The sequence below is a fragment of the Onthophagus taurus genome, chromosome 1, assembly GCF_036711975.1.
Source record: "Onthophagus taurus isolate NC chromosome 1, IU_Otau_3.0, whole genome shotgun sequence".
In the NCBI taxonomy this organism is placed as follows: Eukaryota; Metazoa; Arthropoda; class Insecta; order Coleoptera; family Scarabaeidae; genus Onthophagus; species Onthophagus taurus.
Genome location: NC_091966.1, coordinates 8,586,669 through 8,612,133, shown reverse-complemented (window position 1 = coordinate 8,612,133; position 25,465 = coordinate 8,586,669). Strand labels below are relative to the sequence as shown.

Genomic DNA, 25,465 nt, shown 5'->3' with positions numbered 1-25,465 from the left:
CAAATAATATTTCACTAAAGAAGAGTTTTTTGTAGTCAAAAAAAGTATATTTGTTTAGTTATAGATTGCATATAGTTTTAGTTTGAATAGTATGTATAACATACTTATATTTTTGTTAAATTAAGTAATAACAAAATGATAAAAGTATGTTTTGTCGTTTAAGAACCACGGGTGACTACTTTTTATTAACAATAAGTTTAGATTACATATTTGGCAACTTTGGCTATAACAAGGCAATCACGAACGATTCTTCCGCTCCCTTGGATGCTCGTTATAGCCGGTCTTCACTGCATTTGCTTTCAAATCAATTAGTTTTAGAAATTTTTTAAATTTAAATCAATTTTTATATTGTCCTATATATAAATCATAGGTCTTTAATCATAAACAAAGATGAATTATAATGCGCAAAAACAGGTGATCGCCGTCAAGGTTCTATAACGAATCGTCACCTTTACCACGACAATATTCAAACATCTCTAAATGTGACTCTTATGCTAACCAATTTATTCATTAGCCACAATAAGACTAAATTGCAAACCGATGTGGATTTGAAGATTAATTGTAAGCATTTACAGTAGATTTTCAGATATCTAAAATTATTAAGGTGTTATGGAGACTTCTAAAGGGTTCTCAAACATTTTTGAGGTTTCTGGTATTACTGAAAAATCACCAGGTTGTATAAACTTTTTTATATACAGGTTGGGGCAGTCAAGCTATTTAAAACTATTAAAAAAGTATTATAAAACATACATTTAATTTTGTTTTGCAACAATTGTTAAGACAAAAGATAAATTTTGTATAGAAGCAGCAAAAAGTTTCACTTTTTGAATATTGAGGCTTTTATAATGAGTTAATTCGCAGTGATTATCATATTCAATACATTTGACTGTTAAGTCAACATGCTTAATTGGACTGGTGAACAACGTGGTTTGCTGTTACAGCTTATTTAGAAAATGGTCAAATTATATGCAAGTACAACGCGAATTACACCGACATTTAGGAAGGTAGAGTCCATTTCGAGTAGGAATCCATTTCTGTTTGGATTCTGAACTTAAAAATAGTAGGCCAAACAATAAAGGTGGGTTCATGCAACGTGTTTTAGTCGTAGTTATTGGCATAGTCGTAAGAGTGGAAGGTTAAGGTATTGTGTTATACTAGTACTGTTCATGTTCACCTTACAACTAAAATGGTTTTTGTCCTAGTCCCAAGAGTTGCCCAACTTTTAACTTCTTAAAGCTAAAACAATCGGTCGTAACGTGACACATGCACACTTTTCTCTTTTGTGTCCTTGTAATATAGCAGTGTTTTGTTTTATTTTATAAATTGAGGTTAGGTCAGTTAGGTTTTGTATTTTATTATATTAAGGTTGTTGTGCGTTATTGTTTCGACAATTATTTCAATGGAGTCAAATGCGGACCAAATTAACTCAAAATTAAAGAGTTATTTTTATTTATCTCTTGTTTTGAAATTAAACACAAAAACATTATTTATGAATATTGTATTAATCAATACCGTTATAATATTTACACAACAAGTCTCTGTTCTTCTGGAACCTTCTTGCCGCATTGTTGCTTCCAACCCGTCCTATATTTTGCAGTGGCATTGATCGCACTGACCATTTATAATTTCCCTTGACTCTGACTGAATAGTATCACCATATCCTGTACGTATCCAATACGAAGGAAGTGATGTAAAACTAGTGTGGCTTTTACAATATTTTCTACTATGTCTACCCTAGTTATGATTGGCCTCCGTAGAATTCGCCACCACTGGCAGAGTATACCAAAGGCATTTTCAACGGTGCTCCTTGCCCTGGATAAACGATAGTTGAAAATGTTTTTTTCTAGCCCTAAGTGCTGTCCGGGATATGGTCTCATTATATTTTCCCTTAGAGGAAACGCAGCATCACCCACAACAAAATGTTGACGTATAATGTTGCTTCTAGGCAATTTCTTTGGAAAAGGGATAGCTATGTTTCCATTTAAAAAAGCTCTCCCGAAAAGAGATTCTTTAAAGATAGTGCTGTCATCATTTCTTCCACTAGCTCCAATATCTGCTATAATGAAATTATAATCCGCATCTACACATGCCATTAAAACAATGCTGAAGGTATGTTTATAATTGAAGAACTTACATCCAGATGCTTGGTGCTTGCATATTCCTTGGCATGTTCCATCGTTTGTAGAATGTATCTTCAAGAGAGGCTATATATGTCTCTTGTTAGCTCTGGTAACACTCTGGGCTGTAGTACGTCCCACAGAACAGTTGTTGTCTCTTTAATTATATAATGTACATTCGAAAATTCCAAGCTAGTTCTTGCATAGAACTTCCTTCTGACAAATAACTACAATAATTTTATTACATAATTTAAATTTTTTTATAATATAAAATTAATCAAAAACTTACTGTAGGGTTATTATCAACTTTTAAGCCGGTGAAATTGCACCTTTATTTGGTGTTTTTTCTAAAAAAGGTTCAACCAGTCTTAACAATTCCTTAAACTCTTCGAACGACATGCGAACATATATAAAAAATTGCAAATCGTATTCCTGTTTTTCCAACATGTTTTTAATCAGAGTGGCATAATATCTCTCTAATTCTCTATTTTTATTGATTGGTCTTCTGCCATAACGCCGTCGTCTTTTATTTCTTAATCTTTGTGCGATTAATAGAGCTGCATTCAAGCACATTACACTATCAGCGACAACAATTTTCTTTTTATTCATAATAAACAAAACAGTTTCACTCCCGATTTCTAATTTGGCACGAGTTATGGCACGGCTGTTTATATGTCAAAATCTTTCCTTATAACTACAGCTACAGGAAACGCTTATGACTATGATTATGACTAAAACTAAAACACTTTGCATGAACCCACCTTAAGAAAACAAGACAGTACTGGAGTCCCAAGAATATAGAGACTGTACGAGTAGTGATTGTAAGAAATCCTCACTGATCTGCAAAGTGTCTCGCTGCTCTAGGACTTCCGACTAGATTAAGTAAGAAGAATTTTATATAATAACCTACATCCGTACAAGATTCAAATAGTCCATGCTTTGACACCCACAAGATTAACCTGTGAACGTTAGTTTTGAGCGTAGCCTTGGTATTTGTAAGCGCATGCTACAGATGTTTGAAGACAACCTACAGCTCATCGATAATTTGTGGATTAGTGATGAAGCTCATTTCCACCTCAGCAGATCATCAACTTCACAAACAAACTCTCCATTCGGCCAAAGTTACAGTTTGGTGTTCGATGTCTTCAAATAGCATAATTGGCCTTTTCACCCTACAAGTCTGATTGTGAATACTCATAAGAAGGGGCAACTTGTTACACAGACTATTTTGAACTCGTATAACTATTTTTTATGGGAATATCTCAAGTCAATCTAAGAATTTCTCACGGAATTTAATCTTGTTCAAGGAATATAAAAGCATTTTGAGAGGAAGAATTTATAGATTGTTAAGCATTTTAAGCACGGATTTCTACTAATCCCTTAAGGAAATTCTGAAATCTAAAGTATTCTGGTGTTTTTAGGAATTAATTTGTAGTGAGTGTTCCTGAATATCCCACGATTTTCTAGATAAATAATAATAATAATAATAATGCCTTTATTAATAGAAACAACAGAAAAAAAAAGATTACAAATGTGCGCAGGGCGGAGTTAGGACCATAGTCCTCTCTACCACCCAACCCTGCGTTAAAAAAAAAATCAAAAATTCAAAAACAAAACATAAAACATTCGATCTTGACAATAATACTAATACCAACAAAACAGCCATTCAGAGAGAAAGTAATAAAAATAACACTCATAGTAAAAAAATCGAAAATGATATAAATTACTCATTAGCCCCATTCTGGTCACAGACAATGATCTCGCGGAGCCCTTTTTGAAGGTGCTCAGTGGCAACGACTTAAGAGAACTTGGCAACGGGTTGTAAAGCCTGGGTAGATTAAAAGAGAAAGACCGCTGAAACAAAACCGTGCGGTGCTGAGGTGGAGTAATCAAGCCCTTGGATCTGATGTTCAAATTATGAACATCAGTCCGGAATGATATTTTATTATAAAGATAAGAAGGCGACTTAAATAAAAGTAATTTATGATAAAAAGTTAACAGATGTAATTTCCTCCTGTTAGCCATATTAAGCCAACCCACCTCCTTCAAAAAACATGTAACGTGATCTCTCAAACGCAACCCAAAAATCAGTCTCAGACAGGCGTTCTGAACTTTCTGAATACGGCCGGCAGTTACCTGATCCAGACAAGTGCCGTATACCGTGTCGCAAAAATTAAATTGGCTGAGTACCAAGGCGTCACACAGTCTCGCCCTAATGTCCCTAGATAAAAAGTTTTTAATATTATAAATAAGCTTCAGCGCCGCAAATGATTTACGGACCTTTAAAGTAACATGATCCCTAAATCTGACATCACAATCCATTAGGAGGCCAAGATTACGACAACAACCCGCAACACCCAAGTCACCACTATCCAGCTCAATTCTAAAATGAAAGCAAGCGTTGCGGGCATTGCATCTACCAAACAACAACATAACCGATTTTAAGGGATTCAATCTTAAGTTGTGACTGGCAGCCATTTTGGTAAACCGAGCAACATCACCCGCAATCCTAAGTTGGGCCACAGGAGCATCATCCTGTCTGAAAGAATAATATATCTGAGAATCATCGGCATAAAAATGAGCTTTAGAATATTTGAGACAATTTTGGAGACCAGAAGTATAAATGCTAAATAAGAGCGGACCCAATACAGAACCTTGTGGTACACCGGCCATTAATCCACGGGCAGCCGAGACGATCATGCCACAGGAAACGACCTGTCTTCGATCAGAAAGAAAATTCAATATTAAGGCAGCAGCATTAGTACAAAACCCAATGTACTTTAGAATAGAATCCAAAACTGTATAATTCACCGTATCAAATGCTTTCGAAAAGTCGAAAAGAATTAAAGCCGTAACCATGTCATCATCAGCTGCCCGCAGTATATCATCAGTTATATGCATCAATGCTGTACCACATCCATGATTTTTACGAAACCCAGACTGTGTCGTCGGCAAAACACTGCAACCCTCAACAAAAAATCTCATCTGAAAGGCCATGATTTTTTCCAAAATCTTAGACAAAACAGGCAAAATACTAATCGGCCTAAGGTCACCACACGAAGTAGGATTGGCTATCTTAGGCAGTGGGATCACTTTAGCAGTTTTCCAAGCGTCTGGAAAAACTGAGTTAGCTAAACAGTAGTTTATAATATGTGTTACAAAAGGTAGAATATGGGGACAGCAAAGATGCAACATTAAGGATGAAACACCATCAAAACCAACAGAGCCTGATTTTAACTTCAAAAGTAGTGAACCGACAATGAATTCATCTACCGTTTCAAATAGGAAATTATTAGTAGGATTTAATTTAGAATTATTATAGAAGTCAACAACATCCTGATCAACAACCCCTCCCAATTCAGAAGATCTAGCGAAATAATCATTTATCTCATCTGCATTACCCAAACTCCCAGGCAATGGTCTGTCTGGCGACACCCCAATCACGAAGGACCCGCCATAGCTTAGCAGAACTACGCTGAGCCACCAGCGAATCAAAGTATGCCTCTTTCTCTCTTCTTATCGCTCCTTCCACGTACCGCCTCAAATCTTTGTAACTATACAGATCATTAATATTCTTAGAGTGCTTATATTTAGAGTAAGCCCTATCCCTCAAACACATCATTTGTTTTAACTGCGGCGTAAGCCAAGGACTACGTCTTTTAGAAAATCGTCTATTCCTTAGTGGAGCATATTTATCGAAAATTGAAATAATAAGATTATTAAAAAAATTAACTAAATTCTATCATTTATAGGGGGTTTGCATTTGTCAAGGAAATTTTTAGATTTTTAGAATATTCAAAGAACATATTTTCGGTGACTAACAATTTTTTTAGTCATTATTTTTTATTAAGGATGTTTTAAGGGCCATGTATCCAATTTCAATTTTTCGTTCAGTTGCTTTGTCAAGCTCTCCTGGGAAATTAGATTATTAATTATAGCGTATATTAATATAGATGGTTTTAGCTTTTGTATTTGCATCAACATATTTTTCTTAGAAACCAGATAATTAACGCCCCAATTTTTATGATTCATATTAAAATTAATGGTTTTAGCGATAATTTCAATGTCTTCTTCTATAATATTCTTCATTTATAATATTCTGGAGTATACAGTGTATTAAATCACTATATGTTATATTTGTGTCTATTTTAAATATATTTTTAAGCAAGTAAGTTTTCTATGGCCAACACAGCAGGTAGATTATTACATAGTTAGATATTCTCATCTAATACCTACCATTTAGAAAAACGACGTTTGCTAAGTTCACGATCTACAATAGAGATCGTTCAATAAAGTTTTATCGCCTCGTAAAGTAACCGTTAAAATTCATACGGGTCGAGAGATCTGCGCGTTTGTAATCAAACGTTTATAGCAACCCTTTCTCCTTCCCCATTTTACAATAGTCGAATAGCGAAATTTCAAATTTCCACCCTTCAACAGATTGAACTAATTGCGCCACATCCCGCCCGATTTCCAATTTCGGCCCTTTACCACTTACGACTTGTCTAACCCCCTTTTACTTCAATACCTAAAACGTGGTTACAATCAATTTATTCAAACTACCGCAAATTCAACGTGCGTATGTGCTTAAAGGTAAACATTGATATTTATAACGACCAAAATCAATTGTATAGTTGTTTGTGTATCTTGTAATTTGAAATTTGAATGTGTGCTCCAATTTACGTTACATTGAATGGTAATTATCTGATTTGGTTGCAGCATTGAGCGAACCGTAATGAGAGATAACCGCGGTTGTGCCGGACGTTTACCAGGAAGAGGAGATGAACTTCGGCGCGTGCACGAGTTGGTTGTGTCGGAACAACAACAACTCGGAAAAGCAGCAACAGCAGCAGCAGGATGGGGGAAACCAAGAAGAACAAACTCCCGTTACCGTAACGACACCTGGTCCAAGTCCGGCTATCTCCAATGCTTGTGATGACGTTATTCCACCCCAAAAGAATTGTTATCGATTGGTCGTGTTAGGTAAGTGTTAAATAAAATTTAAAAACGTTCTATATAAAAAAATAAAATAGCAAACTATGACACAGAGAATGTTTTTGTCGTGCATTTGAAAGGTAGAGGGGCAAAGTGGATTGAAGGGTTGTAAGCGGATAGGGTGGTTACATTCTGGCTTTTTCAGTATGTCCTTTGTGATAATCGACGTTGAGATTCATCCGTTCGGAACTTTCAGATATACTCGGGAATACAGAAATAGGCCTCACAGAAAGGTATTTCACGTACGGATACGGTATGTAATTCGAATGCTGAAATGGATTTGCATCAATCGTGTGATTTTCAAAACGGATTCACCGGTATAATCTCGGAATGTAATATGTTTTACAATTGAAATTCAATTTTCAATTCAATTTTGAATTTCAATTCAATCAAATGCAGAATAATCTTATGTAATGTAATTTTGGAGAATAAAAGGACAACATTTTCGTTTATTAATGGTCAGTTTGCAGCTTATTATTAATTAGTGTTGGTTAAGCTTGTTGGGAAAGTTTCAAAGTTCGAGTTTAGAAAGTTATCTAACCCTACAAAGAACTAGGAATATATTAAAGGCATTAAGTTTGGATGAGAATAATTTTTTAATCAACTTTATGCCATATTAAAATCGATTATCAATAAAAAAAATTAATAGGTACTTAACTTGTACGGCGAATAAATAATGCACGCAAACTTTACTCGTTTATAAAATAATTTATGGTGTTAAAAGAAAACGGAGCGTAGATATTTTTAGAAGGGTAATTTATTTAAATGGTAAAATTAATTTCTGAACACCCTCCTAAACTTGATTGGCTATCGGTTTTTGCAGGTAACAAATATTAAAATTTTCGTCGTTTTGAGAATAAATTAATAATGTTTAAGGGACCTCATGACCTAATTTAACTTTTATTTTGAATATCGACGCAGTAATACTGTTAACCAAGACCTTGTAAATTTGGGTTTTCATTCAATCGATCGCTGTAACTGCAATGCTATGTAAATATTTCAGCGATCATTGAAAATTCCAAAACAAAAAAAAATCGTAAATGTTACGGAGTAGTGTTACTTAACGAGACCTGGTTGGACGAGTTCAAACCCGTAGCTTGAGTTAATAATGGGGTGTAGATTTGTTGGATAATGATCAGCTTGTTTCAAGAGGTTTTACTCGTTAAATAGCAGCTATTTCAATACCAGTAAAAACTTTATCATTGTGTTACTTTGTAATATTGGGACGAATGTAATCATTTAAAATTGATGCCACATCATTGGATCTCTTGAGCGTTTGATGCTTATGGAATGAAAAAAGTTCCTTTTATTGTTATTATGTTGGCAATGCAAAATTCGTCTACACATAATTGACAAAATTAAAACTGTTTATAGAGAGGCGCCAAAATGTACTACTCTTACTTATCTCTTTTTTACATCTCTCTTTTCACACTTATCACAATCCTTCGAGACATGATGTTCAATATCTTGAAAAAATTTGGAAAAGGCTTGGCTGAAAAGGTTCCCATTCCCATTTAGATAAGAAACAAGAACTGCAGAAAGACTTGCAAAGACTGAAAGCTTTGATGTGCACATCCAGAATATCATATCATTTTAAACGCTGCAATTCTTCTTGCAGTCTTTACTTGATGTTGCGTCCTGCATGTTTGATACATACTTGGTTACCCTCCTAGGCTGTCACTACGACAAAGCTTAATGTTTCGTAAATAAGATGTTTCACTTCATGTGATAGCTCGCTTTTCTTCGAGTACTTCTTCAGAAAAAGGAATTTTGTCGCTAGCCTGGAAGCAATATGACAGTTTAATCATTTCTGGATCTGTTTCATTACGTCTCGATGTTGAATGTTGGACAAAGTATGGCGAATATTGTTTTGACAGATCATCTTTATCGTATTAAACAAGCGCTGTTTTTTGAGAAAAGAAATGAAGCTATTTTTGTTCATAATGAAATTAATACTATAATAGTTCTTGGTCTTGTAACGGAATGAATAGTTAGGTACAAGACTGAAAAAGAATTCGTCATTATAAGGTTTAGGAGAGTCATATGGGCAATCGTGTAAGATTCTAGTATAAAATAAATAAATAATTGTCGTACAAAGGAACACAGATGGGAAAAAGCCGACTTCTCAGTAGCCAAAGAGTATTAAACGCCTTCATGACATAAATGTTGATAAAACAAAAATACTTACCAGAAACAGCAACTATTATTAGAAAGTAGCCAGAGAAGGTACTAAAATTTACGGTCATAAGAATAATGTCGACAGAGCGAATGAGATGGGGCTTAGCCAAACATAGAAGATATTATTAAATTCGTCAAAATATGATATGAGGATAATATGAATATTCTACATGATTTAAACACTAACAGGAGAATTAAAACGGATAAAATAGTTAACAAAATGGAAAAGATATTCAAACACAGGAAAAGAAAATCCTGTTTCTGTAAGCAGGAGTCAAAAATTCATAATCACAATAACTCACCTACATCTTACGAAACATTTGGAAGATTCAAAACTCTTTTTTTTATGGAAACGTATTGTAGCCATTCTGTTTTGCCTCCATATCTAGTGATGCGGACGACCTGCTATCTTTTCATCTATTTGGAGATTATCCTGATGGCCTTCAGGATGCTGGTCTGCAATCTGTCAATTCTATTCCTTTGCATTAGTGAAATGTCTTTGTTCCAGATCTCCTGCGCCTTTGCGTCTATCTTACCACACTTTCCGTATTCTGCCCGAATTTCCTTGCTTCTTCTCTGACCCCATTTTCCAATCCTATTGCTTGACGCACGCTTTGTATATTTTCTATTTGTAGCGATATTATGTATATTAGTATTTTAAAAGCTTATAGTAGTCATTGTAGTCTATTCTCTGTGGCTACAATCAATGTTGCGTCGACCGTGTAGCATAAGATTTTTAGTTCGTCTTTTCTCATCTTATATCCGTCTTTTAGCTTACATACTTGTTCTATATCCTGTTTATTAAGATGGCGAAGAGCAGTTAAGCGGCTGTTATTTTGCCTCACATCCTCATTCAAGGGTAATTCTACAGTGTCTTTGTTTTAATTGTGGTGATATTGTTTGTATTAAGTTGGCAGTCGTATTCTGTGGATCACTTTCGTCAAATGTATAAAGCAGAAGTGTCACGTCGACCGTCGATTTGTTTTTTTAGCGTCTAGGAGGGAAATTCCGCGGTAATTTTTGCCTGAGGATGTTCTTTTCTTAAAGAGTGGAATTGTGATACGGTTGAATCTGTATATCCTGCAGTATTTTACTATACAGCTCCGTGAATTGTTCTGTTAGACCTTCTCCTTCCTTTGGTGTGGGTTACATATTCGCTGATATGTTATTTTTGCTGTTGTCAAAATTTTCCAAATTATTTAGCTTCGACATGCGATCACTTTTTACTAAATTACCCAATTGTCATTATGCGGCCATGTAATGTCTACGATGAAAACTCATTTCTGGAAGATTGTTGAGAATTCTACACGCATTATGGAGCAGTTCGAGGAACCGGCTTTAGAAACCAGTCTATAAAAACCAAAGTAACAAGAAATAAAGATATAAAGGTTTCAGTTACCAAGCCAAGATGAAAACTTATCCGAAGAGGTACCTATATGCTTTAATATGTTACGAAATTAATTAAAATAAACGAGCATAAGATCCAAACTTAATATTCGAGTGTTACATCGAGTATCGATTAAATATTAGCGAAACAAACAACCTTTGATAAGACGAAGCTAAAATTCACTAAGAACGCTTGACTTGAATTTAATTAATCAAATTAAATTGCGCAATAATTATCCTATCAATTAGCAACACGGACTAGGAATTACATTTTCAGATAAGTTTACAAATAAGTGATTTTACATTAAAAAGATAATACTAAATTGATTTAGACTTTGTATGTAATTCCTCTCAACTGAATTTAAGATCAAATAAAAACAGAAATAAGACTTCGTCTGCCGACGAAGAACATAAAGCCTTTCATTTTCCAGCCGCTATATAAAATATTGTTTCATGGCAATGAAACGGATAAGTGCGGCGGCGATTCGGGCAGACAGGTCGCAATAAGGGTTAATAAAAAAGCTTTTGGCGGAAAAGGAACCCTATTCGAGTAACGACGAAACTTGATACATTTACATTATATTGAAACGGTTTATTGGTGGGGTGACGGAGAGCGATTGAGGGTGCGAGATATAATGCAATAATAACAACGTAATCAAAAATAATAATAATTTAAACTTTAACCATTAATTTTAATATCGATTGGACGTAATTTAACATCGTATATTAAAAGTTTTCGAATTAAACCCGGGTGAGAATATGAACGTATTTATAAATTTCGATGTGCCTGTCCAGAACAACGCTTTTCTCTCTTGCGGTACACCCTTTGTTCGAATTTAGCTTTTGTTCTCATACCGTTTCCATAGAGTCCGATAGCGCAGAAATATATCATGAATATTTTTAAAACAAAGTAAGTTTAAAACAACTCGAGAAAATTTATAACCAATAGTAGGTAGATACTATTAAGCACGATATATTCATCCGATTGTTATTGTTAATTTATCTTATAGTTGCTGATTGAACAAAAATTTTTGTTTTGCTTATTTCGATTTTATTTATCAGATTAGTTTGAAGGCTTTCCAACAAACTAACATCAATATATTTATAATAATATCAAGTTAAAGCACAAAAGCGAAATAATAATCGATAAACCACTGTTATGAGCACAGCATGTACATGGAATAGTATTATATTATAAAACAAACATGTTGCAGTAATAAAGGTAGAGCATGTGTTATCGATAATGTCATTATTATAAGTTTTCTTTACATTATTAATATACTTCGGATATAACGGACAAAATATTTTTGTCATACTATTAATCTTATCTATTTAATACATCAGTATATAGCTTATAGATAGAATACAACTCGGGTTATTCCCCAAGTTGTTCTATTCTATGTTCATAGATAAACTCGAGGTATTCCACGAGTTGTCTATATGTTATATAAATCAAGGAGCGTAGTTCCAGTTTTAATTGTTATTCAGCGCAAGGGTATTGTATTTCTATTGAACAACAAGTAAAACTAACAATAGACCTAGAACTTAAATCATTGGGGTTTAGCCGTAGATCTCTTAAGACCGCTAAACCCGAATGTTTCTAGTTCTAGGTGTAGTGTTAGTTCTAGTGCAAGTATTAGTTCTAGTTTTAATTGTTATTCAGCGTTAGACTGTTGTATATTTTTGATTGAGTTAAAACTAGAACTAACACTAGACGTAGAACTAGAAAGTTTCGAGTTTAGCCGTGCGTTTTCAGACTCTAGAACATTCTAGTTCTTGGTCTAGTGTTACTTCTAGTTTTAATTTTATTATTATTTAGCGCTAGATCATTGTATATTTTTATTACACTAAAAGTAGAACTTAAAGCCATTCTGTTTTGCCTCCATATCTAGTAATGCGGACGACCTGCTATTCTTTCATCTATTTGGAGATTATCCTGATGGCCTTTAGGATGCAGGTCTGCAATCTCTGTCAATTCTTGACAGTCTATTCCTTTGTATTAGTGAAACGTGTTTGTTCCAGAGTCTCCTGCGCGTGCGCACGAACCACACGAACCGTATTCCGCCAGAATTTCCTTGCTTCTTCTCTGATGCCATTAGTGCCATTAGTTTCCAATCCTATTGCTTGACGCAGGCTTTGTATATTCTCTATTGGCCTCTACTGGTTCTCTATTGGTTGTCATTGTTGGGTGACTTGTTGATCTGTTATCTCTCGTTGTTCTTGAGTTCTCCATAAAAAAATATGCTTTCGCCCAAATAAGTGTATTTCTTACTCTATCATGTGGTCGTTCAATCCTAGTTTACATCTGCGCGGTTCTATAGCAACTACCATGGTTTTTCTTTTGGTAACATTTATCTCCAGGTGGACTTTTTCCGTCTGTTTTCTAAAAACCTGCAGTAACCATTGTAGTCCATTCTCTGCATCTACAATCAATGATGCGTCGACCATGTAGCATAAAACTTTTAGTTCGTCTTTTCCCATCTTGTATCCGTGTTTTAGCTTAAGCACTTCTTCTATATCCCAACCAATAAGATGGTCTAAACTCTAGACATTCTAGGTCTAGTATTAGTCGTTATTCAGCGTTAGATTGTTGTATAGTTTTATTGAACTAAAAGTTCGGTTAAAACGTTCTGGTTTAGCCGACTTAAGTAACGCACCCCTAATGTCTCTAGTTCTAGGTCTAAACTCGATCAACATCTTTATTTTATATTATGAACCTTAAGTCTCAAACTAACAACATTACAAAACACGAATAGAATATATTAAGCATTTGCTAATTTAAAGTGTGAAATAGCAGTTGTGTTCGTGGCGTCACGAACGGGCCTTCGAACTGTACACCTGTTCCTGGGATTTTGCAGTCCTCTTAAATTCTACGCTCCTTAATATAAATACAATGCTAGCGTAAAGTAACCCCCCCCCCTGTTTAACTTCCGAACAGATTGAGATATCAATATGAACAAAAAAACGTCAGTTTCTACATTTTATCAGCATAAATATTTTCTTATGTAAAATTTTGCTATCACTTTTAGTTTTTCCGGAAAATAGATCATCTTTGTTATTTTAAATGGAACACCCAGTATATTATGGTATCTTCCGAAAGATGAAAACAATACGAATACAACGGTACCTCACAATCAAATATCGGGTTATTAGTTTTTCGCATAAAAATTAAACAAAACGCGGAATTTCGCCGGAAAAACCAACGTATCTTCGTCGACTACCTATAGAAATGCAATCGGCCAGGTAAATGGTGGACGGTAGGTTAACGGTCGGTATACGCTCGAGCTAAGACGGATTTAAAATTGCAACTTCAATTACTTATTTTTTTTAGAAATGAAATAAAAGTTGGGTGGAAGTATATTAAATTTATGAATAAATCATATTTTATCAAAAAATATTTATAAAGAAAAAAAGTCAATATAAGAAATGAAATTTTCTTATTAAAGATTTTGCTAGTATAGGTAACGGTTGAAAAATTGGCTTAGTGTTGTTATTGAATAATAAAAGAATTTTTTATTTATTAAGAATCAACTATTAAGTAAATTCTTCGATATGATTACCCTGAACTTCTAGGCAGTGGTACCATCTTTGTAGTGTTTCCTCTCTCACACGGCTTAACATGTGATGATCAATATTTTGGCAGACGTCAATAATTTTAAATCCTCAATACTACCCAACGGAATTTCATATACCTTGGATTTTAACTAACCCCATAAAAAGAAATCTAAAGGTGTCAGATCTGGTGATCTTGCTGTCCATTAAAATTTTTATCAAGATAATTTCGTAATATTGGCGTATAATGTGGAGGTGCTCCATCTTGATGAAACACTAATTCCATTTCAAAATCGTCAGGATTCTGTTGTACAATTTGCAAAAGTCTTGAAAAAAAACATTTACTTTCTAGAGAAATTGAGTGATAACTTCACGATATTCATGTGGATTAACATCACGCCGGTTCAATTTTCCACCCAAAAAGAAAGTACATTCATCACTGAAACAAATATGTTTCAAGTATAATCGATTTCGTTCAATCATATTTGTCATTAGCTCACAAAATTCTGTTCTTCTATATCAGGGTCATCTTCTGTTAATTCATGAACCATTTTTATTTAAAATGGATGACATTTATTCTTCTTTAAGTATTTCTACGTCGTCCAACAACGACGCGGAAATATTTAACACATCACACGTTGATGCGATAGCAGCAGACGACATCATGGGCGAATTAACTACTTCTGTTAATACCTGACGACCAGTTCTTTTGCGGTCTTCGACGCTTCCAGTTTCCAAAAACTAATTCACAAGTTCTCTTAAATATTTTCGACTAATTGGATGTTCAGAAAATCGTCCTTTAAATTGTTGCTCTGTTTCATGCAGATTTCTGTCAGCACGAGCGAATATTAAAATTGCTTCGATTTTGTGCTCTAAACTCCTTCTAGCCATTTTGATCTCGCCTTTCTTTGGTTATACTTGGTCGGGTAGAATTCAAAGATAGAAATGAAGGAAAATATTTGCATGCTGCCTTAAATACAAAATTTCAAAGTACCTACAAACTTTAAAATTGTTGTTATGACAATTTTTTCTTAGAAGTTTAAAAAAGAACTTTCTTTTTATCTTTTCCTTGTATTGATTGTTTCATAAAAACATTCTAAAAGAATTGCTGATTTTAACCCTGCTTAACCCAAGCGTAGACCGACCTTTAACTGACCGTCCACCATTTATCTGGTTCATTGTATCTCGACAGGTAGTCAACGAAGATACGTTGGTTTTTCCGGCGAAATTCCGCATTTTGTTTAATTTTTATGTAAAAAACTAATAAACCGATATTTGATTGTGAGGTATCGTTGAATTCGTATTGTTTTATTCTTTCGAAAGATACCATAATATACTGGGTGTTCCATTTAAAAAAAAAGCTGTTCCATTTTCCGGAAAAACTAAAAGTGATAGCAAAATTTTCCATAAGAAAATATTTGTGCTGATAAAATATAGAAACTGACGTTTTTTTGTTCATATTGATATCTCAATCTGTTCAGAAGTTAAGCAGGGGGGGGGGTTACTTTACGCTAGCACTGTATAAAGCCAGATAGACTGAACACAACTGTGTAGAATGTATTTTGTATTCAAAATTTGTCATATAAGGGACACTCCCCTCCCCGCATTAGTTCGTTATAACGAGGTTTTCCTGTATTTTCATTTTGCTCACGTAAAATATACTACAAAGAATCCTACAGAAAACCTTTGAGAAAATTTAATAAACGCTTCTTTTCATAAAGACTTTAAATTAAAAAATTTCATCTCACTTCTCAAGTATGTAAAGAAATATAAACCGTCCAATTTGTGATTGAGTGTGATAAATCCATAAAAAGATTTTTTTTTAATTTAGTTATTTGTCCACTCTATCATAAATCATTCGGACATGGTTTTAGTGATAAGCATAAATTAACAATAAAATTGGGCTTGACAAATGAGTGGTTGATTGAGTGAGTGGCTGGCTCGTCAAGGGAAAGGTTAATGCCACCGTGTTAACGTCGAATTTAAATCGATTTCGGTGATTTCTGATTTTCGTCCTAACATTTAGGTTTCGCCGTTACCTTTGTTCGAATCCAAGTTTTGTTTCCACTCAACCGTAAAGTGCAGCGTTGCGGAAGTCTATTTCTACCCGACCCCTAAACTAACCCAATATAAATCCATATTTACTCCTTTGTACAGCTCCCGTACAGTGTGTATATGTTATGTTTCTGCGTTTTATGGTTTAATTCGTTTAAATTTTATGTGAATAAATAAATAATTTTCGCATATAATATAAAAATATAATCCTTATTGTATAAAGTTTAATTTAATAAACTGTTGAATATTTTTATCCGTTAACGGTGCTACGAAAAAAAAAATAGGGTTCCTGAAGCGTTTTCGTATTACAATATTTTTGGGATATAAAAAGGTCTCCATAAAAATGCGTTGCTTTTAAAATTGGTCGTTATGCAGATGATGCTGCTTATTTATTTACTTTTATATTTTAAATTAAATAATTTCAATTTATTAAAAAGATGCTAAAAGATGATAAATTGATTAATAGAACGTCTTTAAAATTGTACCGCATAAATGGTTCACCCATTTAGTCCCAGCGTTCTCATTCAAGTAAAACAGTGGAGCTGGACTGGTGGTGACATGTGCTGACTGGTAGATTAACAACAGGTAATATATCAGTTTTATCACTTTGTATTTCACCACATTTATCCTAATTTATACGCTTTGTTCTAAACAGATGAATAATGTCAAGCTTTTGGAAACGTCAGTATTACTTTCCTTATTTTAACTTATTTACTGCTGAGCAACGAGCTCTTGTAATGATTTAAAGTCAATAAATCTCTTTGCAATTTATGGAAAGCAGGAGAGAACATTTGAGTTAGTTGCAAATAACAAAAGAAATTCTGATCGCCAAAATACAAAAATATTTTTGATAACTGATGATATTCAGCCTAACAACCTTTCGAAGAATATTGCACGAGAAATAGAGCTAGGAGGAAAATTTTCTTTTAGCCATAATAAAATAACGCTGTTTTGTTACACCAAGTAATACATGGGCAATAACCCATGCTGATAGTCTGCTCCTCTGATAGTTAAAAACCTGACAAATTCGTTGTATCTCTCAAGTTAACTAAACTCAAGGTTCTTGTTCCTTCTGCAATTATAATTTTATACTCAGTTTTATGATCTGGCCGGTGCAAGTTGTACGCAAAATTATTCGATACTCTTACACAATGAATATCAGAATAAGAGACATTTAGCTTCATATACTACAAAGAAATTCAGAGTGTTGCAAAAATTCGATAATTAACAAAATATCGTTGCGCAATGGATATGGGGATCATTTCCGAAATTAGCTCATCAAATAACTGAAAATCAGCGAAAACTTCTTTAGAATTTTTCAAAAACTTCAATCTTGCATTCCTTGTAATTAGCGAAGGTTAAGTAAAGTCGTACATTTTTTGGAAAAGAACACTTTAGCAATCAAATACATTTTCCGATTCCAAAAAATGATATCGAAGATCTGATTTGGAAGATGCCATAGAATAACAGCTTTAATAGATTCCTAGAGCATGGTCGACAACATCCTGTAGAAACCATCCTGACATCAAATCATCACCGAATCACCGAATATTGATACTTCTAAATATTTGCAATTAATGATCTTGTGCTTTATGATAGCTAAACATCACCTGGAAGTATTGATTATTGACCGAATGTCGAGCTGTTGGAATAAGACAGTAGCATTTGATTTTGTACCAGTTTATCTTCTGTAACGTATCAATTGTCATTATTGATTGAACCATAAATAAACTTCTACCTCAACCATTTTGGGAATTGAAACATATCAAAAAAATCATTCTTCGTACTCACGAGTGAACCCTTGATCATTCAACCCAAGGCCTTTGCTTGGTCTGATTTAATGGAGGTCATAAATTGGATCGCATCGTCTCCACTCTACTGGAAAACTTTTGTAAGCAAATCAACGCATAGCTGTAAAGCTAAAGAGTTTTGGGATGTGTTTTGGGATGAGTTGAATGACCTCCAATCAACGTTGTTTGTAATCTATGTTATCATTGTAAATTATTTTCATGAATTATTTTCATTCACTATCTTATCACTTTTAGTTCTTGAGTTATAGCTGATTTCCATATCGAAATTCTTCAGTTTTAAGATATTGAGAATTCATAACTTCGTACATAGACAATGATAAGAACTATATTTGAAGTGTTTATCGGTTATATTACTGAACAACCTAGCTTTATTATAAATAATCTCCATCAAATTTCGATTTTGACTTATAATCGATTTAAGTAGGTTTAAGTATAGTACCTATTAAACCTACAAAGTGAAGTCACTTGCAAACTACATTAAGCTTACACGTTTGCTTTAGGCAAACCAACCCGTCGATAATTGAATCGATTTTAATCAATATTATAGGTGTCCGATATTAATTAACCCTACACCACTCATTGCATCAGATATGATACAAATTAGAAATCGATTTACTATGTACAAAGTAAAATGATAATTGCTGCAAATGTAGTGTGTATCATTTAACGACTATTTCAACTGTTAGAGATAAAAAAAAGTTTGTTTAAACAAAAATTAATTATTTGTTTCATGTATGATACGCAGAAAAATAAAAACTTGGTTTTGAATAAAACTTGATATGTTTTTCCAGTTTATTAGATATTTTATCCATTTATCTAGTGTACGTTATTCTTTATTGATACTGATCGAATAACATAGAGATATCTCAAATTAAAAAACCTATGAGCCAATATAGCTTTGACAGTATCTAACATTGATTTTGTAGATAACACAAAAATGATGTGAAAGCATTACATCATTGTTGACTGTTGGTATGTTGGTGATCGTATCTATAAATTTACGACAAATATTGACCACTTGAAGTTTGAAAGGATGTACACATACCAAGGTTGTGTTCTACCAAGGTTCGGTACTACTTAAAGCAGTATCTTCCCATGAAACCAAAAAAGTAAAACTATTTGTTTTGTGTGTAGTAAATGATTTTGAACCAAATTTGAGAAAATATAACATATAACTCTGGGTTCATTTTGACAAATTGAACGATTTGATAAAAAAATTGAATAAAAAAGTTACAATTCCTTACAAAGTGTTGTTAAGGTATATATCCATCACACCACCTAAGAAAGCGCAGTGTAGATCAAGTGTCCCAGTAATTACCATAGCCAGTCCCAAGCCCGAGTCGACAGAGTAGGTGTTGTGGTGGAAAGGTTAGCAATCCAGAAAAAACCTAAATATGTTCAAAAGACAATGGACTGATTAGAATAAGACGACTATGGCAAAGATAAGGAATAAGATAAGGAAAAACTTGATAAGACTGTTCACTTGGCACATCATATCCTGGAACATGATAGCAAAGAAAATCAAAAAGAACGATTATCTGTCGGGATTACCTACTAATATGCAACGGCAAGGCGAAATTTTGATCCCTCCTCTATCTCCATCAACCCGAATCTCCTCTCCCAGTCGTTGTTCCTGATTTACTTTTAGCTCGAACTGATTCCGGAAGAGAGCAGCATAACAACTGTTGATTATATCACTGCCACATCCGGTAATGATAGTTCTAGAAAATGTAATTCAATCAAAGGTAACTCACAAAAACATCGCCAATGTAAAAGTCAAGAAGGAAGTTATTTTGAAAGCGGCTCCAAAAACCTTCTTGAAGATATGTTTGTCAGGAGCCTCCTCGCTTCACAGGAGAATGTTAGGTTCAGTATATATATGATTGACAATAAAAGTTAAAAAACAGAAAAAAAACGGGATTTAATGGAATATGAGGCGAATTACTTAAATGTGAAGGCGAGAACTGGACGAGTCAAATAGAGAAACTCTTTAAGAAACTTATGCCAACATATGCGATACTACAGGAGTGGAAGACAATTCAATTCCAATACTCAAAGAAGGAAGTAAGCAGAAGTAATAAAATTATCGAGGCATAACTTTAGGCCTCTTACACAAAATGTTCCAGGCAATAACAGAAATTTCTGACAAATAACTGGGATTCCGACAGAATAGAAGTGCAATAAAATTGTAATGTCCAGCAATTGTAGGACGTACTCGATATACTAAACTCCAGAAAAGTATCTTACACTATAATACGGGTTGAGTAGATAAACACAGACAACAAAACAAAAATTAAAGTACACAACTATGCCACTGAGGGAAACGCGGTGTCCCAGGGAATTTACTACGCCTGATCCTCTTCATCCTAATTATGCAAAAGATTATCAGATTTATCAGAAAAGGTCAAACCTCTGTATGGGTGCAAAATACAAAACGGTAAGATAAACATAACTTGCTATGCAAACGATGAGAAGAGAATGAAGATGATAGGTACCCAATACAAAAACAATCTTAGGATTTTACAGACAACACTAAAACATAGAGCTGGAAGGCAAAGTCATAGAACAGGTGATGACCTTCAATTACCTTGGAGTCAAAATTTCAAGCGATCGCCAAGCCCATACAAGGAGGCAGAAAGTAATGTCAAAATCTTGTATATTTTGACTTTGCGATAGTTCGGCGAGTGCTAATTTAGGGAATAGGGACTAGAGGTGAAACACAAAGAACAAAGCAGAAGCTAAGAACGGTAGAGATGAGATGCATCCAAGGATTTTTTTGAAACTGGGTATAAAAAATGCATTTGATTCATTTTTGATGATATAAAGAGTTTTCAATTTCTACTTTAAAATTCTTAACAATATTGAAAAAAAAATATATCAAGAAATTTTGTTTAAAGCGTTCTCTGTATTTAGGCATATATTATTAGACAAATAGAACGATCTGAAATAAAAATAATTTGACAAAAAGTTTTGTTTGTAGAATACGTTTCCTAAATAAATAACTTTTTTCCTTAATATTATCCTTTCTTCTCCCTCAAGTCTGATAATAAATTTTCGGTACTGTTCTACGTTTATCTCAAGTAATAAAGCAATAAATTTCACAACATTTCCCACTTTTTCCCCGAAAAAGTTATGATGTATGTTTTTCGTAAGTTTTCAAAATAAACCTTGTTCCAAATTATTTGAAACATTTAATTCTTCAATTTTATTTAAAGGGATAGATTGACTGATTTTAACCCTTACACAAAGCTATAGAAATAACTTTTGCCCCAAAGTAATCGATACGCTTCACTGATCCATATTTCATGAAATGCAGTTTCAACGACATTTCTATTTTGTCACATCAACTCGCTGGTAAATAGTTTCGATTTTTTGGAACTCGGAAACGAGCGTTCTATTGAAATAAAAATAAAAAAAAGGATATAAAAGGATGTGTCTACGTTTCAGTGCATATATTACACGATTATATCTGCTTAAACATTACTATTATACACTTGTTGAAGTGGATTTATTTACGCACCCGTAAACGCTATCACTTATTTACTTAAGCTCTCGCGTTTGGGGATTATACTGCTTCAATAGAACTGCTGATACTAGCAAAAGCAGAATTTCATGAATATTTCACGAGGAAAGAGGCTCATACATGTGCCCTTTCTGCTGAATGCTAATTTACTCTTGTTTGGAGAGACAATATCAATTGAAATTTCTGGACATCTACTCTAAAAAAGATCAATACAACCATACATCCAGTATAATACTATTAGTATTAGTTATTAAAAAAAATCGTTACTAATTTACGAATACAACATTAACGACGCGTTGTTCATTTCCGAACAGGACATTGCGTTCCATCGATTTTGGGTTAACGGAGAATTCTCTTGTGTTTTACAAAACCGCGTCACGTACCTTCCTGAATACTGTTATAACGATGTCAATCGACTGTATGTGCGATTTACGACGAAACGAGTTTTGTGCGTTCTAATCGAAATTGAACATTGGTTATCTACTTTAAATTGAGTCTTTTACTCAAAATAGTTTTATTGCTCAAAATACGTGTTGAATAATTCATCTTATATACGAAGTCTGCATTTTTAAGCTATATAAAAGCTAACTAAAGAAAACGTTCTTTTTCTTTTTGTTTTGAAACGATCCCATTAACTAGGCTCTTAATGAACGGAATATTCTCGATGGTTTTTCTCCGCAAACTTTATTCGAAGTACGACCGACTTCGATTGACCACTCGATAATTCGGGGAGTGCTAATTAAAACTACATTTAATTAAAAATTCAATTAGCGTCTGATAATTATGATCTAAAATTGAAGTGGTGGATTATAGTAAGGTTTCTATTTATATTTAATTTTATTAAAATTACAAAGGTTCCAGGGATTTTCGGATCAGACAAAAAAATCTTTCGAGCGAAGTTTTAAAACGAAGTTTTTTAGGTCACGAGACGAATATGTATTCGATCCGAAATACGATACACTCAAAGTTATATTCTTGAATAGAATATAACCCAAACATCGGGGTTCGGGATGTTCTTGTGGAAACCATGAATGAATAATGAAATAGAGGAGGGCGTGAATGTTTTACATTTTAACGTAAACCGAAAACTGTTTCTTGAAATATTTTTTCCGCATGAAATATGAAAGAGACTCGGTTCAATTAACTCAAACGCTTTGATATGCACTGTTAATAAATTGATATTACTATGCACCGTTCTTGAGAAGATTATGGTTTAATCGATTGACAACGTTGGCGTTCTCCGTTGAAACTGGTGTAGGTATTGATTGCACTTTAATGACCTCTCGATTGCCTGTCATGGTTTGAACACTGAAGTGTCAACGTCGCTTCGAGTGTTTAATATCAATCGCAGAAATCTGTATTGATAACGTAAACATAACTCGAATTAATGTATTTGTACAGGGGTAAAATTATCCACTTAAAGGATAATCTACTAACTAAATTCACTTTATTGTAATAATCAAATTCTTGAGATTTATTGTAAATCTTTAGGGTTTTTTCGTCTATTTCTTTCTCCTTTCATGTTTAACACTTCTTTGAGTATTAGGATAACGGAAAATCGTTTCTGTTATAGAAATACTTTTGGGGTGGTAAAATCCTAAAACGTTAAACGACTGTTTTTGTGTGTTCCCTTGTCCATGGTAACGAATGGCGTCATAAAATCTTACCTGAATTCAATTTGCTACGGTTGTTACAACAGATAAAATATTTATAAAAGTTGATTGGAAATACACATTTTCAATACTTAGTAATATATTTGTGAGAATAACCCTTCGATGTCTCTTAAGGTTTAATTAAGGTTCAAAATTCTCTACAATTTGGTGTACTTTCTGTTTTCTGTCATCCAAATCATCATTCTAACCTTTATCGCACCTTCTTTTTCATCTTTAGAACGAGTTCCTTTTACTTCTGGCGCCTTAAGCGTTTCCTGTGCTTTGCGAAAATCGTTTGATGCTTTATCTCGGAAGCTGACGTACACAAGAGATTCGGAATATAGATTTAGAATACACAATATTTATTTACTACCGAAACATTATTTTATTTCCATTCATTTTGTCGTTTTTGAGTTCGAATAGTGATATAGTGGATTTTTTAGAGTTTCCATGACCGGCGTCTAAAAATTAGTCAGGTTCTGCTAATATTTTTCAAAGTTTTATGATTATTTCCAAGGATATTAAGGTTAAATAAGTAATAAATGTTTAATAACAAAGGTTATATACATGCCAGAATAAACTCTGTATAACTGAGGAAATAATTAGGAATTCCTGAAAATTCTAAGCAATAGCCAGAGAATTCTTGGAAATAACTAAAAATTGGTGCAAATCTTAATTTCTTGAAAACGTTAAAAATCCTTGCGATACCTTGGAAACATATTAATATATCTGTAAGTTGTTAGGATTCTTGAATAGTCGTGGTAATGCACTAAGAAACCATTGAAAATTGTCTGAAAATACACTAATAATCAGTTGATGTGTTCAGAACTTTTTGCACATCTTATATAAATCCATAAAGAGCTTAAATTTTCTTGTATAACGTAGCTACTGATTAGAAATCCCTAAAATATGTTGAGAAATGGTCAAACGAATCCCAGGGTATCCATAAAAATTTCTTAATATTTTATGGAGATGATAGGTAATTATATGGAATGCTTTAGATTCTAGATATTTGTGAAATGTATGAGTCATCCGAAAATCGATGGAAATTCGGGCATTAATAAATTTCTGGGCATTCCTTGGAAATTGTTAAAATTCCTTAAGTCTTGGAATATGTTGCTATCACTTTAAATAATTATAAATATTAAATACTTTCGAAAATTATCCTGATCTCCACTAATAATGACTTGATGTGCTCAGAATTTCTCCAAACTTGATACAAATACATGAAAGAGCTTAGAAATATGTAGTTGTATAGGCTAGGAAATAATAAATAACCACTGATAACTGTGAGCATAGTCAGAAGACTCTTTCATAATTGTTGAAAATCGCTACAAATCTTCTAGGAGGCATAGAAAACTCATTAAATCAATAGAAATCCTTGGATATTTATGAAACATTCCTAATATTTTACAGAAATAATCGATGGCTACAAATCTTTTAGAAATCCATGGAAATCCTTACATATCTGTAAATCTTTTGTAACTTTTTAGACAGTTTTAGGAAATATTGACATAATTACGAATATGTACAGAAATGATAATATTGGTATAGAAAAAAAAAGAAACGATTTATGGAAGATAGATAGTAACCGTGTGTTAACCTAGAATATTGAATAACTTCCTCCTATTAGGAATACCGTTGAAATATGACAGATGAATGGAAGCAACTTAGCTGGTGTCATGGCTGCAGTGAGAGTTGACGGAAAACTAATCTATATTTATTGCGACAGGATGATGAGCTTACACTGTTCAATCTAGTGCTGGATGCAGCCATTAAAAGGTTAGATGGCGTTGGATATATTGGTGGTAAAACATTGCAAGTATGCTCCTATGTCGATGACTTAACAGTTATCAGTGAAGGTGTGTGAGAAAACATTGCCATATTGGCCTGCGAAGCGCTGAAGAAATTGTTAGAAATAAATAAAGACAGGACTAAATACATGACACTATAATGGAACACAGCAACGAACAGCAATGTACTCTTATACCCGATGAAAACGAAGTCCATTGTGGTTGACTTTAGATCTCTTCTAAGCAGATTGTCTAATTTGCACGACAGTGTTGCACTGAATTTTGTCCAAATTCCTCTTTCTGACACTGTCAGAAATCAGGGTTTAACCCAGACTTTGTTCTGATTCTGACATATGTGGTAGAAGTTAGCAAAACATTTATGTAGCGGTTATGTACCACTAAG

General features: G+C 33.6%; 1 protein-coding gene across 2 annotated transcripts in view; it reads left to right on the top strand.

The window, feature by feature from the left end:
* The window catches only part of LOC111414879 (GTP-binding protein Rhes), a 59,447-nt gene that overhangs the window by 1,076 nt on the left and 32,906 nt on the right, over nt 1–25,465 (top strand). For both annotated transcript variants that reach the window (XM_023046342.2, XM_023046341.2), the window contains exon 2: nt 6,837–7,100. In XM_023046342.2, coding sequence (XP_022902110.2) covers nt 6,899–7,100 — 202 coding nt within the window. In that variant the 5' untranslated portion in view covers nt 6,837–6,898. The remainder of the gene's footprint in view (nt 1–6,836; nt 7,101–25,465) is intronic.